General features: G+C 43.2%; 2 protein-coding genes across 2 annotated transcripts; one reads left to right on the top strand and one right to left on the bottom strand.

Moving 5' to 3' along the window:
- Positions 1 to 2,753: 2,753 nt before the first annotated feature.
- On the bottom strand, positions 2,754 to 4,700 carry nutf2l (nuclear transport factor 2, like). The gene is made up of 5 exons (XM_077009769.1): positions 4,548 to 4,700; positions 4,271 to 4,382; positions 3,989 to 4,060; positions 3,282 to 3,380; positions 2,754 to 3,093 (listed from the first exon to the last, which is right to left on the bottom strand). The coding sequence occupies exons 2-5, from the start codon at positions 4,367 to 4,369 to the stop codon at positions 2,977 to 2,979; spliced, it is 387 nt and encodes a 128-aa protein (XP_076865884.1). The 5' UTR covers positions 4,370 to 4,382; positions 4,548 to 4,700; the 3' UTR covers positions 2,754 to 2,976.
- Positions 4,701 to 5,045: 345 nt separating this feature from the next.
- ngly1 (N-glycanase 1) lies at positions 5,046 to 11,966 on the top strand. The gene is made up of 12 exons (XM_077009768.1): positions 5,046 to 5,292; positions 5,713 to 5,827; positions 6,168 to 6,425; positions 7,518 to 7,680; positions 8,137 to 8,356; positions 8,667 to 8,788; positions 8,956 to 9,101; positions 9,229 to 9,339; positions 9,623 to 9,802; positions 10,111 to 10,299; positions 10,638 to 10,815; positions 11,011 to 11,966. Exons 1-12 carry the CDS (start codon positions 5,192 to 5,194, stop codon positions 11,184 to 11,186), a joined length of 1,959 nt encoding a protein of 652 aa, XP_076865883.1. The 5' UTR covers positions 5,046 to 5,191; the 3' UTR covers positions 11,187 to 11,966.
- Positions 11,967 to 12,028: the final 62 nt, after the last annotated feature.

Raw genomic sequence — 12,028 nt, 5'->3', positions numbered from 1 at the left:
CATATATTATTAAAGACATAATTCAGTTAATCACTATTTTCAAGTGTTAAAATGTATCATTTTAGCTACTGTAACTTTTAAGTGGGTGTGACTGTAATAGCTATACACAGCACAACCACTAGAGGGCCTAGACCGGTTGCTCAGCAACAGCACAAAGTGGGAGGGCCATGGTGACTGGTTAGATCACCCCACAAGCCTCTAGCCAATGAGTGAATTGTAATAAGTACTATTATGTTACTATTATGACTATAGCTAAAATAGCATTAGCCACTAGCTATTTAGAAAGTTATAAAATGCATGCTCAATTATTAATGTAAAATGATAATTTATACTTAAAAGGAATAGGGCCATGCTGTAGGTCAATAATTTCATAACATTCCTTAAGAAAATTTGAATTAATAAATGCCCTGTCAACTACTCTTGGAGTAATCCATTACTTACTGGAAAACGATTCCATACTTTTTCTTAAGTGTGATTAATGTAGACTACATGGTGCCTACAGTCAAATTCAAGGAAACTGCCAGTAGGATTTTACTGTCAAATTGTTTTGAAAGGGAAAATTGAAACGTAACAATGAAACAAGTCGTTAAGAGGTTATGAAAACATTTAGCATAGCAGTTAACAAATATAGTGTAGCTATGATCGACATAATGCAGTAAGCAGAATTGTCCACCAGGAATGCTATACCCAATCAAGAAACATGAAGTCTAGTTAACATACAAAATTGAAAAGTATATTAATGCCTTGTTACAGTAATAAACATGCTGACATGACACTCCCCCAATTAAGAGTTGATTACACCGAAGGGACTGTGACTGCTTAGCCGGGGAACAAGGACCTTAACTTTATCTGTAGAACGATCCTGTGCACCACGGACTTGTGCTTACGGGCCGCCCAATGGAGGATGGGTTCCCTTTTGAGTCTTGGTCCTCCCGAGGTTTCTTCGTAATCCCCACCATCATAGGAAGTTTATCATTGCCACTGTCGCCTTTGGCTTGCTCATTAGGGATCTGGACCCATACGATTGTAAAGCTGCTTTGTGACGTGTTGTGAAAAGCGCTATATAAATAAATTTGATATGACTACATCCTGATATTTGCCCATGAGGTCCGAATGGCAACGGATGTTCTGCTTGGCTACCCACCAAGCACCAAGGAGAACTGCTCAGGGTGTGGTACCCCATGGAGCTCTGCTGTCACCTCCACACCGTCCCTTAGCTCATAGTGCTGATAGTGCCCCATGTGGTGAAGTGTAGTGCCGACATGTTCCCACTCAGTACTCTGTCTGGGTGGGATGATGGACTATGGTGGCCCATCAGGAATGGATAGCCCCGTACCCAGTCCATGAAAGGAGATCTCGCCAGGTTAGGAGCTAAGGAAGGGGGCAGCCTATTGCACCAGGACTAGCCACGGCGACAGGCACACAACCCTTATTTAAATATTACCAATTTATAGCTTCAATCAAAATCAACCTTTGTGTTTTTATCATTTGAGTGCAAGTTTGTATGATTACCAACTATAATGCCATCTCATTTCCGGTGTGCAAAAATGAGAATGTTGCCCCATTTCATTACCTTGTACTTGTGCAATGTGTAATGACAATAAAACATTCTGAATTCAGGAAGTAACCTTCACTGGTTCTAAGGGAATAAAATACCTAATTTGGAGTTATGGCCAACCCGTGTGGACTTAAGCCCCTCCCATTTGGAGTGGGTCCAACCTGCAGAAATTCATCCTTGGTGATTTGGACGATGGCTTAAACTGACATTACATTTGGACAGCACATGAAAAAGCAATCTATTGCACTAACCAATCTGCAGTATACATTTTGAAACTAATAACATATACACAATATATATATGGCTGATAAGCCAGAAAAAGTGAGAACAATGTTTTGAAAAGCTGTAGTTTATTTTGTGAAAGATTAAACTGATGCATATGTAATATATGTACAGTATCTTGTACTTTAACTCATCTAATTTCCTAAGGGATCAATAAACTTCAAACTATTAATAATTAAAAGGATGCTTAATAGAACTGATAAAGCCATGCTTGTTCATAACTTTTACATAAAAATCAGAAACGTATGTTATACAGGGACATGATCTTCCTGGAATTAAATGCTTTGTTGAAAATTATTATAAAAAGAGAAAGGGCTCACCAGTCCAAGCTGAGAACAGCCAGGGCGTGGCCTAATATTCAAATACACATGCTTGATTGACAGTCTGCTGTCCCAGACTCCCAGCCTGCTATGCTACTTAAGCAGGGCTAAATATAGTGTAGAAAGGAGGACAAATAACCTACCAGTGAAGATACTGATTATTCTAAAGTTCCTGTACCTGGTACAGCACATTCAGGAATGCAAACAGAATGGTGCAAATGTGCACATACCTCACTGCAAAATGCAGCTTGTTTTGACCATTTTGTGGTTTTGTAGTTTATATCAGTGTAACTTGATCTGTTTAAGTCATCATTCTACAAGATGCATTCTTGGTGACACCAAGATCCCCTGATGTGCGGATCAACAGAAAACATTTTACACTTGTGAGCTAATTAAAGATTTGGTACTTAATGTCAATTGAAGCAGTAACCTCAACATTAGTGTTGAAACCTGCAGGTTGATTTGCAGGTGATCAATAAAACCCCATTTAGTCCGGCAGGACACTTATATACGCTAGCTGGTATGATCAGGAACTGAGGTATGTTATATTATGCACATACATTCACTTCATAGTGACTAATAAAGTCAACACATTTCATTTTATATTTATTTTTCATTCATGTAATTTTAAAGGCACACAAACCATATATATATGAATATAATTATCTGGGGAAGATGGGATGGTGACTTGAGGAAGTACAAAAAAGGAAAACAAGTCATAGGCCTTCTGATAAAATATGAATTTGTACACAATATTCAAAATGCTGCATTCAGAATAAGGATATTGCCTGACTGGTTAATGAAACTTGTTTCCAACTATGCTCCAAAGTTGTGAAGCGCTAATCGGAACATATCATTTGTACAAACCCATTTATTATCAATATTCTTAAGCAAGAAGACTTGTTGAAAACCCATCACTTGGTCCTGATCAGCCTGTAAAACAGAAATATTAACTGCCAATTATTTATCTGTACAACAAAGCAAACACATGCTGGCCTGAAAGTACTTATCTGTATTCAGAAAAGGGTTAGAAAGCAAGCATGACAGATATAGCTCTGCTTAATGGACATCAACTTTAAGGAACACTAGGCTTTTAAACAGAGAGTAAAAGGAAGCATTACCTTTAGCTGGCCCATCACCATGGTCATAACACAGCTGTCTGGTGTAGGGTGATGATCCTGGGCAGTTATGATGTGCTGAATGGTCTGAAATGGCAGGGTCTGAATGAAGAAATGTGAGGAAATTTAGATTTGTACACACATGCCCACATACTATGAGTACACCTGTAGAAAACTATTTGAGAAATAATAAACAATACTTAGCAAGTGTTTCCTGTACTGCATGACAAGATCATATGAATGTAACAGGAAAAAGTCACATCATCTTACATGTGATTGCATCCTTGTATTCTATCTATCATCAAACACCACATCTTAGAGTAAGAGATCAAGTAGGTGTTCAGGTGACCACTGCTACTTCAGTTATATGGAGAGAAAAACAGACAACCTGGCGAGACTGAGAAGACTGTGAGGTGTTTCTCTCCCTCTGCTTTAGGCATAAAAGACCATATCTGGGACTCCACCATATCCCTATTTATAGAGTGCAAATTATGCAGTGACAGTTGGGGCCGTCCACATTTTCCCAGGGAAATGTATTTCGATATTTACAATTACAGGTAAAGTAATATGATTCAACCTCTCAAGTGTGTTTTTTTACCTCTTCTTGGGGTGGGGGTGAGTGTCCTAGTCTTAATTAGAAGGGTCAGAACACCCAATATCTATTTACTGGCAGCCCACTGTAGCCTCAGAGGTAGTACAGGGTAACTCACGGTCAGTTTGCTCATGATGGCGGTCTTCCCTTGAAAACCTGCTCCTTCCCACGTCAAACAGGACGTCTCAGTCTACGGGGGAGGAGAACAGTCCTGGAAGTTACTCCTGATTAAACTCGCATACAGCAAACGCATAACTTACTTTTAACGTTGTTTTGAGTACACCAGGATAAAGCGTGCCAAAAATATTTCCAAAAGCGAGACAAAACCGTCCCCTTATTTTACAAACACGATCGCTAATTGTCAATAACATTATCTGAAAGTAGCGAAGACTCGGCTTACATAGAGGTCTGCGAGCTTCACACGGTCCGTATCAAACTGTTGATAGTAATGCTGCACAAATCCCGCACCAATCTGCTCCCACATCGGTTTGTCTGCCATTAGGATAAACGTGCTGCAGCACACAAAACGTGGGCAAGTCAAAAGCAGACGTAGTTGACAAGTTCACACGAGAAACAATACGTCAGAGCACAGAAATGTGGCAATTCATAACTTCATAACTTTCAAGTTATTTTTTTGCATTGAATAAACTAGTGTTCATTGAATAGTTTTAACTTACCAAAAACACCTTTCAGTCAGATGGAAAACGCCAAACAACAGCTTCGCGCCTTCGCGGGTGGACTTCAAGAGCGTCAGCCAATAATAATCGCTCAAATGCGCCACACTACATATAGCTGATCTAGGAACAGCGTTCCCAACACGAGCGCGCTTCGATGAAGCAACCTGAACATAAAATAAGCTGATCTGGGACCTGTACACCATTCAGCATGTCAAGACTTTAAATGACAATAGTCCAAAAAAACAAACAAACAAACAACAACATTGGTATCCGGGTGAAAAGGCATCGTTTATACGCGATGAGAGAAAAAAACTATGAAGATAATTTTAATGTCACATTAATGCATTTTTCAGTATGGGGACTTTTATTTTTAGATGAACATTTGGGCTGTTTTGATGGTGCCTGATTTTTTTTTTCAAATGGAATATCGATGTATGTTTAAAAGCAGAAAATGAAGAACAGTATATATTAAGTGTAAAATGTACCAAATGATCTTCATATAAAAAAATAAGAACAATTGTCAGAGATACATTTTTCGCAGCGGACCTTTCAGGAATAAGGTCTCAGGCATTTTTGCGACAGCACATTTCAAGAGGCTTCTGGCTACATCGGTGAAGTGTCAACAACTTTGTTTAGCTTGAAGAATGGCTGGACTTCAAGGAGTCTCTGCGTTATGCGAAAATTCAAACGACGTGTTTTTGGATGTCTCAAAATTGCTGTTAACATATGCGGACAACATTCTTAGGTAATGTAAATGTCACTGGGCTGCGATCTGCCTTGCGGTGCGTGTAGCTGGGATGCTAACTGGGATGGTAATGTAAATGCAGTGTCATCTTGGTGAACCTTGAAAACGAGCCACTATGAGACACACACTCTCTCACTCCACGGTACATAAAACCGACCTGGTTCATGTGTGCCGTAATCTCCGTCTTTTTCTGTGCCATGTAAAAATAAAACGAATTATATAACCTAGCTAGCCAGTTTAAGCAGGAGATGAGGAGTGGCAGTGGCGCTTTCCCCCCTGGACATGTTAGAGATGAGTGTTATTAGATATAATATAGAAGTAGATAGGCGGGTCCGTAGCTATCTAGTAAACCAGTTGTATTATTAGAACCAGGGCGCATGAGTGTTGATTAATTCATAACTGTGTTTGTTTAATTCTTAGGAACCCAAATGAGGAGAAATACAGATCCATCCGTATAGGCAATCCTACCTTCTCCACCAAACTTCTTCCTATAAAAGGAGCAGTCGAGTGTCTCTTTGAAATGGGCTTTGAAGAGGTATCTACATAACTGAAATGGTGGTGAAATACTCTTGACATCATGAGACCAGTGCATCGAGATAAATTGAGCGTAAAATTGGTCAGTTTTTTGTATTTCTTAGATTTAACTTGGTGAAATGCAAACAGGCAAAAGGTTACAGATCATTTGTAACGTATATGTATGTTTGTAGACGTCTTATAGTTCATGCTGAATTTATTGGGAGTAGTATGACAGAACCCATGCTCAGTTATGTAACTCTGGATTTGATATGCTGCATAATGGATTTGTGTTTTTGCTTCTTTTTTTTTTTACTGCACACTGTATTTGGCTTCCCTGATTCTAACATCATTACTGTCAGGCTGAAACACACCTGGTGTTTCCCAAGTCGGCGTCCGTGGATCAGCTGAGGCGGGTGCGAGAATCTATTGCTGCGGAGAGGGAGCAGAGGATGGGGGCAGGCCAGCGCGCTAGTGCCCCTAGTCCCGCCAGTCCCGCCAGTCCTGCCAGTCCCGCCAGCCGTCCTACCTCGATTTTCTCCACCGCCTCTACCTCTGCTCAAGCACCAGTACGCCAGTCTCCTACACAGGCTCCTGCACCACCACAGCAACAGTCTTTGGTAAGAGATACAAGAGGTTATGACTGTATGATTTAAGATTTGCAGCTAGTTCTGATTTCCCTGACCGTCCTTCTTTTTCTTCTTATGTCTGATAAGCAATAGATAAATATTTTGGTTTCTGTGGCACGTCTTGGTGCTGCAGATATGTACTGTTGCTAGGCTGCAAAGCCATTGGCTGTCGAAATGTGTTGCTGTTATGGTGAACCTGGGTAACTTTGTGTGTGTGTGACACTGTTTGCATTGTGATATTTAATGTGCTCTCATATATGATTAAAAACCTGTTACACAGGAGTTGTCGAGCTGTAGGCACCATCATAGAGTCTTTAGTCAGTGGATTTTTCATTCAGCTCATGGAAATCTGGCGTCCTGTAGTATTCAGTCTCATACCTCAAGGAACATTAAATTGCATACAAACAAGATGCTTGCTGTAAATGTTATGGTAGGTCATAGGTCCATTTTCATGTTTCATGCTTCGCACACTTATTTAAATGTATTAGACAAGCCGTATGACTGGCTAAAAAGAATGTAGGATCACGCCTCCTTTGTGTTCCCTTTCATCCAATCCCGTTGTGTGCACTGCAGACCTATGGGCGTGCCTTTTGGACACGTGCTCATATATTGATGCGCCGTGTAGCGATGACTGACCGTTCGACGTTAGTCACAGCAGGACAAGCCCCAAGATATTAGATGGATATTTTTCACAGATATGATGGACACTATTGAGATTACACAGCTGAGATGCGTTTATTTCGAAGCCTTCTGGCCTTTATAGTGTCGTGGGACATACTCCGGTCTCAGAATATATCCACGCTTTAGTGACGACTCGACGAGCCTGATTTTCTTGCTCTTAAACTTGTCCATAAAAAAGCTGCTCACACACGGCTCCGTGCTGCTGTAGCACCAGACTCATTCTCATTCCCGCTCGACCCACAGGTTGGTGAAGCAAGTATCTCCATGTACTTGGATCCATCGTCGATGTGGTTATGTAGTAATATGTTTTGACCTTTATTTATTCTCTCTCTCTCTCTCTCTCTCTCTCTCTCTCTCTCTCTCCCTCTCTCTCCCTCCCTTTCTCTCTGCCTGGCATCGTAGGTGAGCAACATGGCCTTGCTGAGGACCCTGCAGTCCAACTCCCAGCACGTGCTGGTGTACGAGAACGCAGCACTGCAGCGGAGAGCTCAGAGCTGCATGCCCAGGGAGCAGCTGCAAGCCCGAGCCAAAGAGCGACTGCAGCAGGCCCAGGAGGCGGATCCGGGTGAGAGTGCCACTTATTGGTGGATGCCCCTGTCACTCCTGCAGCAGGAGAGTTGCTCCGCCTCAGCCGTTGTTATTAAGAGGAGGACTTATTTGAATAGAGATTTATTTTGGCCTCTAAAAAGTTTCTGGATTGAGACTACTGTGTGCAAACTGATGGACTTGGGATGAAAACCAGCAGCATTAAGCTTGTTACTTGTCACTTTGTGCTGTTTTTGTTTTTTGTTTCGTTTTCCACATACCTAAACCAGTATTTCTGGTCTGCAGTTTGTGCTTAGGTTTGGCTTTAATATTGTGCATTGGCCACGTATAGCACTCTCAGTGAGTGCTTATTCATGATACAGATCAGGGTCTGGGGGGCTCTGTTCCTGCAACATCTCACCCACACAATGCAGCAAGAAAAGCAGTAAGGTGCTCACATGGTCTGCTTTGTTACTTAACCCCCCAAATGGTCTAGGGTGTAACCTTGCTGAGGAGGACATGCTCCTGTTGGAGATGTTGCAGTGGTTCAAAGGTGACTTCTTCTCCTGGGTGGACTGCCTGCCGTGTAGCCAGTGCGGGGGACACACTCAGTCCTCCGGCTCCCTGCCGCCGTCGGCGGACGACCTGCGTTGGGACGCCGGGCGCGTGGAGAGCCACTACTGCAGCACGTGCAGCCTCGCCACCAGATTCCCGAGGTAACGCGTCAACCTTCATTGAGCTAGAGATGAGGTTAGCTGGAGAGATTACCGGTTGGGAGCTGCATCTAGGGACGTCTCCGCTGGAGGTCTACCCACGGAGAGACCAGAGGTCCTGCTGCTCCTCATAAAGAGCTACGGGAGGGTCGTATGGTCAGCATGGCAGCAAATGTTGATGGATCCTCGTGTAATATGTGGGATGTTTATCTGTCTCTCTTTTAAATTTGTGTTCTAATCCTCTTTCTATGTCTTGGTTTTCATAGTTGACGTAGATTACATGGTTTGTGGTTTTGCTTCATTTTGTGTTCAGGTACAATAATCCAGAGAAATTGCTGGAGACCAGGAGGGGGCGCTGTGGGGAGTGGGCCAACTGTTTCACACTGTGCTGCAGAGCGATGGGGCTGGAGGCCAGGTATATCTGGGACTACACAGGTAGAGCAACACTCTGTAGAGCAATAGATGAATGCTGTGGTGCCTGTATTCATTTCGGTTGCATATAGTGAGATTCTGAAGACATGGTTCAACCGTGTGTGTGTGTGTGTGTGTGTGTGTGTGTGTGTGTGTGTGTGTGTGTGTGTGTGTGTGTGTGTGGTGCTCAGACCATGTGTGGACGGAGGTGTACTCTCACTCTCAGCATCGCTGGCTGCACTGTGACCCCTGTGAAAATGCCTGTGACAAGCCCCTGCTGTACGAGATCGGATGGGGCAAGAAGCTCTCGTACGTCTTCGCCTTCTCCAAAGACCAGGTAGGATGTGCTTCACTGTGTACTTCTTTCCATCATGCCATGGCAAGTTGGCGCAAGTCTTCTGTTTACTACGTCCATAATGGACTCCCATAGTTTTAGACCTTGACCGGACGGTGAACATTTGCAGGTGGTTGATGTGACCTGGAGGTACTCGTGCAAGCATGAAGAAGTCCTCTCCAGACGTACACAGGCTGAAGAGACGTGGCTGCTGCATACCGTCAATGGTCTGAACAATTTGGTAAGCATCTAAACCGACGGTGGTGATATTGATAAGGCTAGTCCTGACAGCCTTTACTCAGGCAGTGGTTGTCATTTTTTTCCCTCTAAATTAGTTGGAGACATATTGTAGCTATAAACAACCTGCTGTATTTTATAGATTGCTTAATAATAACATTAATAATTGAGCAAATGATGGAGAATAATGAATCTGGCATTGTGTGTGTGTGTGTGTGTCTGTGTCTGTGTCTGTGTCTGTGTCTGTGTGTGTGTGTGTGTGTGTGTGTGTGTGTGCGTGTGCACAGCGCCAACAGTCTGTGACGGCCGGGAGGAAGCGGGAGCTGCTGGAGAGGTTGCTGGTGGAGCTGGTGGAGTTCATCTCCCCCAAGAGCCCAAAGCCGGGGGAACTGGGTGGACGCATCTCAGGATCCCTTGGCTGGAGAGCTGCGCGTGGAGAGACCGGTCCCGCCACAGATCCCAAAGGGGTAGGGACAGGCAGTTAAGGATAGTTTAGCAGTGGATTCTCACTTCCTATCATCCACACATGAAAGAAGCCGCATGACTCCGAAATGGGCAGGTTGCTAATTGCTCTGCGTTTTTCGAGGTGTTTCTCATTGATTAACTCTCAGAATCTCACATTTCCAGCTGTAGCGTCAGTTGCGTTTGCTTCACGTATTGGTGTTTCTTGAACTTGTGCTGTGATTTGTTAGATTGAGGATAAGAGGTGCATTCAACCGAAATGTCCAAACATTTGATAATGAAATTATAAATAACTAACTTCTGTCATTTACAGAAAACTGCGGAGTTTGTGTTCATCCCCACCGAGTCAGAGAAGAGCGCAAAGGTGTTCCACCTACAGTATAATGTGACCACGGACTGTTACTGCAGAGTTCATAATGGCGAAGAGCAGATACCTGGCTGGGACAAGGCCCTGTGGAAGAAGGAGTCTGTCTTCAGGAAGACCGAGCACGACTGGCACATGGTTCGTTTCTCTAATCCTTCTCTGATCATATCAATGTAGGACAGACACAGAACTCCTTGACTGTTATATGTATAGCATGCATATGTAGTCATGTGGTTTCAAGTCCTAATGACCGTACACTTCTTTTTTTTTCATCTTTGTTTAAAATAACTTTTATTCATTGTGCAGAACACTTCTCTTAAGGGTGTAGATAAATGCGATTTGACTTTAGTTAGTTTCTGTGCTGCTGATTTTAGTGCCTGTTCAGCTGATGGATTCCACTTGTAACCAGCTTTGGACGCAGCCCACGGTCATTTTGCCTTGTGTTCAAGACCCTCTCGCATGTGCTCTGGTGTCAGGTGTACCTGGCGCGGACGGAGGGCTCTGCCTCAGGCAGGGTGTGCTGGAGAGTCGTCTGCTCCCCCGTGGGGATGAAGATCAAGGCGGTCTCGGTCAGAGCCGTCAGTCAGACTTTCCACTCTGGTGCAGTCCGCTGGAGCGCTCACACTACTGAAACCACCAAAGAGTTCCCTGGAGGTATAACTGCTGGACAGACAGGCGGAGAGGTCGCTCAGCCACTACCATAGACTAATGTGGTATTTAATGCTGTGGAGTGATATTGAGGCTGTCACGAATAGGCACACCTTATCCTGTGGGCTTTGTTGTGTGTTGGGTTTTAGGATATGGAATATGGCGGTTTAATGGCTCTACCACCGACTGCTTTCTTTGCAGATGGAGAGACGCACGCTCTGATTGGTCTGTCTGGATCTGCAGAACTGGTGGTGGAAGCAGAACTGAGCGGAGGGGACGGTCGGGAGGCGTGGCAACACGCTCAGCTGTTCAGGCACAGCATGAAGGAATCAGAGACCTCGTCGTTGGAGATCCTTGTGGAAATGGAGGACGCCTGATGGGAAATTCATGCGCCCCCCCCCCTCCCCCAATCACATCCGTTTTTTTTTTTATGAGGAACAATGTGTTCTGTAAAGTCAGTTCATGGGTGGAAAACGGGACGCTCCTCTGCATTAACTTTGCTTCACGTATAACAATTAAAGTTACAGGGGAGAGTTAGGTTATCCTGTCTGGCTCAGATGACACATTGGTCTTGCTGTCTGGTTATTTTACTTTGTCGAGTTTCTCAAAGTCATACCAGACAAAGTCATAACAGAGATGGACTGTTTTGTCAACAACGTGAAGAGCTGCTCTGGTTAATAATGGTAAATATCAGGTAAAACTTGATTACACTGAGTACATGAATTCAAACAATTTATGACATGAAAACTAGTTTTTGAATGCAGAACTCAGAACCCAATTCAACTTTTAAGGTAACTTGTAGCATTGTTATTGATTACAATATTGGTTTTTTTTTCATACTAATAAGTATTGCAATTCTGGAATGGGAGGTAAATGGTTTCTTACTATTTTGTATGGATGGTTTGTCATAGCAGATTAGTTCGTTTTAATATGACGGTGTAATTAAGAATCCCACCAGATTTGGCCGTGTCAACAGTCTCCAGCCACAGTTGTTTGTTCTAAGTTGAATCATCACTTTTAGAGAAAACCCCGTGTAAAAATGCAGTTATGTGTCTGTATCTTTTATTTTGCATATTTGGAATAGCCTTCACTTATTGCAATTGGTTTATCTAAATTAATGCGTAGGCATATTAAAACTGATGCTATTTACCACTTAACCTTGCTTGTGGTGCTCTCGCAACACATCCACCGGTTGCCATATGTGTGTACAACGTGGGCT

Source organism: Brachyhypopomus gauderio, chromosome 6 (genome assembly GCF_052324685.1).
Source record: "Brachyhypopomus gauderio isolate BG-103 chromosome 6, BGAUD_0.2, whole genome shotgun sequence".
Lineage (NCBI taxonomy): Eukaryota > Metazoa > Chordata > Actinopteri > Gymnotiformes > Hypopomidae > Brachyhypopomus > Brachyhypopomus gauderio.
Note: the sequence above shows the minus strand (reverse complement) of the source record. Positions and strands in the feature narration are given on the sequence as shown.